Here is a 3,789-nt window from a genome sequence, read left to right as displayed (position 1 = left end):
TGAGATTTTTTGTTCATGAAACATTTGTGCTATCAGTTTCTCTGTTTTAGGTACTTCAGTATATAAAGGATCAATCTCAAAGAACAGTTGAATGAAATACTCCTTTTCAATTCCAAAAGGACGTCTAATATAATATTAATTAATGATAATATTATTAATAATTACTTAATAGTGAGAAATGGAGGTATGTGAAGCACCTCCTTAAACAAAAGATTGAGAAACTCTTCAGGATCTAACAATAATAATGATGATGATGATGTCACAGTAAGTAGTTTACCTTTTTCATCAGTTTTGGGTCCTTTCATTCTACCAAATTCTTCTAAACTATCTCTCAAGTCCATTATTGACTCATACCTTGCTAATCCATACCTACATACAGGAAAAACCAGTTATAATAACCAGCAATTAATGTAAACCAGTTTGTAAAACACTCACTTTCTCAATGGATTAACAATTCCTTTCCAAAGGTAATATTTAACTTTTCTTCCAACCTCTTCAGTTGGTTCTTCCAATAACAAATCATCAAATGAATCAGAGAGAGCAAATAATCCAAACACAGTGGAATCAAGGTAACATGAATTATGATGACCTTGAATACCGCGTGCATTACCAATATACAATTTGAATAGATCAGGAGATCCTACAGTATCAATTTCTTCAGTTACTGGTGCATACTTTGCTAATGCTATAAAGAAGATGATGAATAATGATTCAAACTGCATTAACATACGGTTATCAATATCTTGTCTCAAATGTGCTGGTACTTGTCCTTCATCCATATATCTTGTGTCTTGTTTGAGAGCTGTCACTGGACAGAAGAAACCTTTACCAGGAGGACAAGTAAAGAATCTTCTTCCACGCCATGTACCATCAGTACCATCTCTTAATGTCCTCTCCTATGATTTAAACGTGTAATGAAATGATATAATTATTCTATAATTACCAATTCCAATCCAGCTATTGCTCCAGCTGGGTAGTCAGGTACTGGCCCTATCCACTTTACTACACCATACAATGGATCACCTCTTTGTAGATCAATACACACCATTGACCCAATAGTGAACTGATGATGAGGATCAGAAGGACCTGTTGATATTGGCCCAGTGATCTATTCCTACAACAAAATTTGCCTTACTTTTAGTACTTGGTGGGTTTTCTTCTTTTGATTGCCTATACCCATGGTTCTCCTTCATGAAAATGGAAGCCATGAAGCCCGGCCCCCAAATTTAAAGAAGCTGTGGGAAGGGTTGCCGGTAAATTAATAATGCATAAAAATAATAATTATAAAGTAATTATGCTAAAAAGTCAATAATAATTATTGGGTGAAAACGACTGTTCAGGATCATTGTCACCATACATATCAAGGTCAGGATTAACATATACACACATGTAAATATCTTGAGTGAATATACGAACATATTCTGGTATATCTCTAGCAGGAGTATTCATCAGTTGATCCTCACTAGCAGTAGGGGAATAGATCCACTCCTGTAACCCAGCAGTAACATCAACCACTCTAGGAACATTGTACATATCATCTGTAGAATGGAGAAATATAATAATAAATCAATAGTGGTTTATCATACGTAATCTATCAGCCATGCTATCATGAAACAGCCATTTATCTCCTGCTCTAGTGTAGCACACATAATGACTGGTCTCAATACATATCACTGACAGCAACTCCATCTTTGACAAAATGTTAGCATCACTGGTTCCCAGCTTGATATTGACAGCTTCTACACGATGACCTTTACGTTCTCTGTGCAGTCTTTCATTACACTTAGAACAATAATAAATATAGTAATCAGTACTATTGAATACTTCTGGGCAATTGTAACAAACAAAAGATACTGAATCTCTTAAACAGACTTTACACTTTTGACCACCTCTAGCACCTATACAAGAAGGAATTGATAAAAAATTCAATATACTATTTGTTCCTTACTGGGATCCATTAATAGTTTCACATCAAGTGTCAGTGATGGAATTATTTTGCTGTACATTTTGAATTCTTTACCAAAACGTGGCATCTGAAGCAACAGTTTGGAAGGAACCTACACATCAAGTGTCATAATTATCACAAGTTATGATAAGTAACATAAACTTACTCTAGTGAATGAGATGTTTTGTTCATGAAACATTTGTGCTATCAGTTTCTCTGTTTTAGGTACTTCAGTATTATTAGGATCAATCTCAAAAAACAACTGAATGAAATACTCCTTTTCAATTCCAAAAGGACGTCTAATACAATATTAATTAATAATAATATTATTATTAATTACTTAATAGTGAGAAATGGAGGTATGTGAAGCACCTCCTTAAACAAAAGATTAAGAAATTCTTCAGGATCTAATAATAATAATAATAATAACAATAATAATAATGATGATGTCACAGTAAGTAGTTTACCTTTTTCATCAGTTTTGGCTCCTTTCATTCTACCAAATTCTTCTAAACTATCTCTCAATCCCATTATTGACTCAAATCTTGCTAATCCATACCTATTATACAGGAAAAACCAGTTATAGCAACCAGTTTTAAAAAACAGTAATACAACAAGTTTAGGAAACACTCACTTTCTCAAAGGATTAACAATTCCTTTCCAAAGGAAATATTTAACTTTTCTTCCAACCTCTTCAGTTGGTTCTTCCAATAACAAAACATCAAATGAATTAGAGAGTGCAAATAATCCAAACACAGTGGAATCAAGGTAACATGAATTATGATGACCTTGAATACCACGTGCATCACCAATGTACAAATTGAATAATTCTGCAGGAGAAGCCATAGTGTCAGTTTCTTCAGTTACTGGTGAATACTTTGCTAATGCTATAAAGAAGATAATGATAGCCCTCTTAGCGGAGCTGAGAATGAATTAGATATCGGTGCATACCCTATGGTGCATCAATGGGGTATATGCATAAAGCAAGCTATAGTAAAGCTGCACATTGCCGGCACCAAATCTAGCTTGCTTAGTAGCACTCATTGTTTCTTTTGACCAACTATTGTAGCTTAAAAAGTTACAGACCAGTCAAACAAATTCTTTATACTCTATACTCTTTCTCCATTGAATTTTGCTACCCAACATAGCTGTTAATTTTTACACATGGGTACTGTAATTCAAAATGATAATTCATGCTTTGTCATTTGCAGCACAAACTGCATTAACATACGGTTATCAATATCTTGTCTCATATGTGCTGGTACTTGTTCTTCATCCATATATCTTGTGTCTTGTTTAAGGGCTGTCAATGGACAGAAGTAAGCTTTACCAAGAGGACAAGTAAAGAATCTTCTTCCACGCCATGTACCATCAGTACAATCTCGTAATGGTCTCTCCTATGATTTAAACTCATAGCAAAGGTCTTTATTCTATAATTACCATTTCCACTCCAGCTATTGTTCCAGGGTAGTCAGGCAGTGTCCCCATCCACTGTACTACACCATAAAATGGATCACCTCTTTGTACATCAACACGTACCATTGACCCAATAGTGAACTGATGATGAGGATCAGGAGGAAGACCAGGATCAAGAGGAGGATAAGAAGTAACATCATATTTTATTTGATCTGCATTCTCTTTGTACAGTGAACCTTCCTTTGCTCCACTGGGCTTCTCCTTCTTGCGATCTCGATTCCATAACCAAGCCATCTTTAGGTCACGTGATCTAACGCCCACACACAATTATTGCATTCACTAAACAAGAGGTACAAATCCTTTAACACTAACATCAGTAAAACTTTCATTAAAAGTATCTAAAACATACATCATGTCCACCCTATCAG

General features: G+C 34.8%; 1 protein-coding gene across 3 annotated transcripts; it reads right to left on the bottom strand.

Annotated features, from left to right (window-relative positions):
• Window positions 1-1,236: 1,236 nt before the first annotated feature.
• On the bottom strand, window positions 1,237-3,783 carry LOC105316596 (ubiquitin carboxyl-terminal hydrolase CYLD-like). Of its 3 annotated transcripts, none has more exons than XM_011411618.2 (10): window positions 3,386-3,783; window positions 3,177-3,342; window positions 2,580-2,832; window positions 2,413-2,504; window positions 2,286-2,352; window positions 2,112-2,244; window positions 1,949-2,057; window positions 1,825-1,898; window positions 1,587-1,782; window positions 1,237-1,538 (listed from the first exon to the last, which is right to left on the bottom strand). In XM_011411618.2, exons 1-10 carry the CDS (start codon window positions 3,653-3,655, stop codon window positions 1,306-1,308), a joined length of 1,593 nt encoding a protein of 530 aa, XP_011409920.1. In that variant the 5' UTR covers window positions 3,656-3,783; the 3' UTR covers window positions 1,237-1,305. The 3 variants fall into 3 exon arrangements, with proteins under 3 accessions (XP_011409920.1, XP_019864338.1, XP_019864337.1); XM_020008779.1 differs by having other exon boundaries at window positions 1,587-1,898; window positions 3,386-3,436; window positions 3,485-3,783; XM_020008778.1 differs by having other exon boundaries at window positions 1,587-1,898.
• Between the last annotated feature and the right edge of the window lie 6 nt (window positions 3,784-3,789).

Source organism: Amphimedon queenslandica, unplaced genomic scaffold (genome assembly GCF_000090795.2).
Source record: "Amphimedon queenslandica unplaced genomic scaffold, v1.1 AMPQUscaffold_13507, whole genome shotgun sequence".
In the NCBI taxonomy this organism is placed as follows: Eukaryota; Metazoa; Porifera; class Demospongiae; order Haplosclerida; family Niphatidae; genus Amphimedon; species Amphimedon queenslandica.
This window is presented reverse-complemented; position numbering and strand designations above follow the sequence as displayed.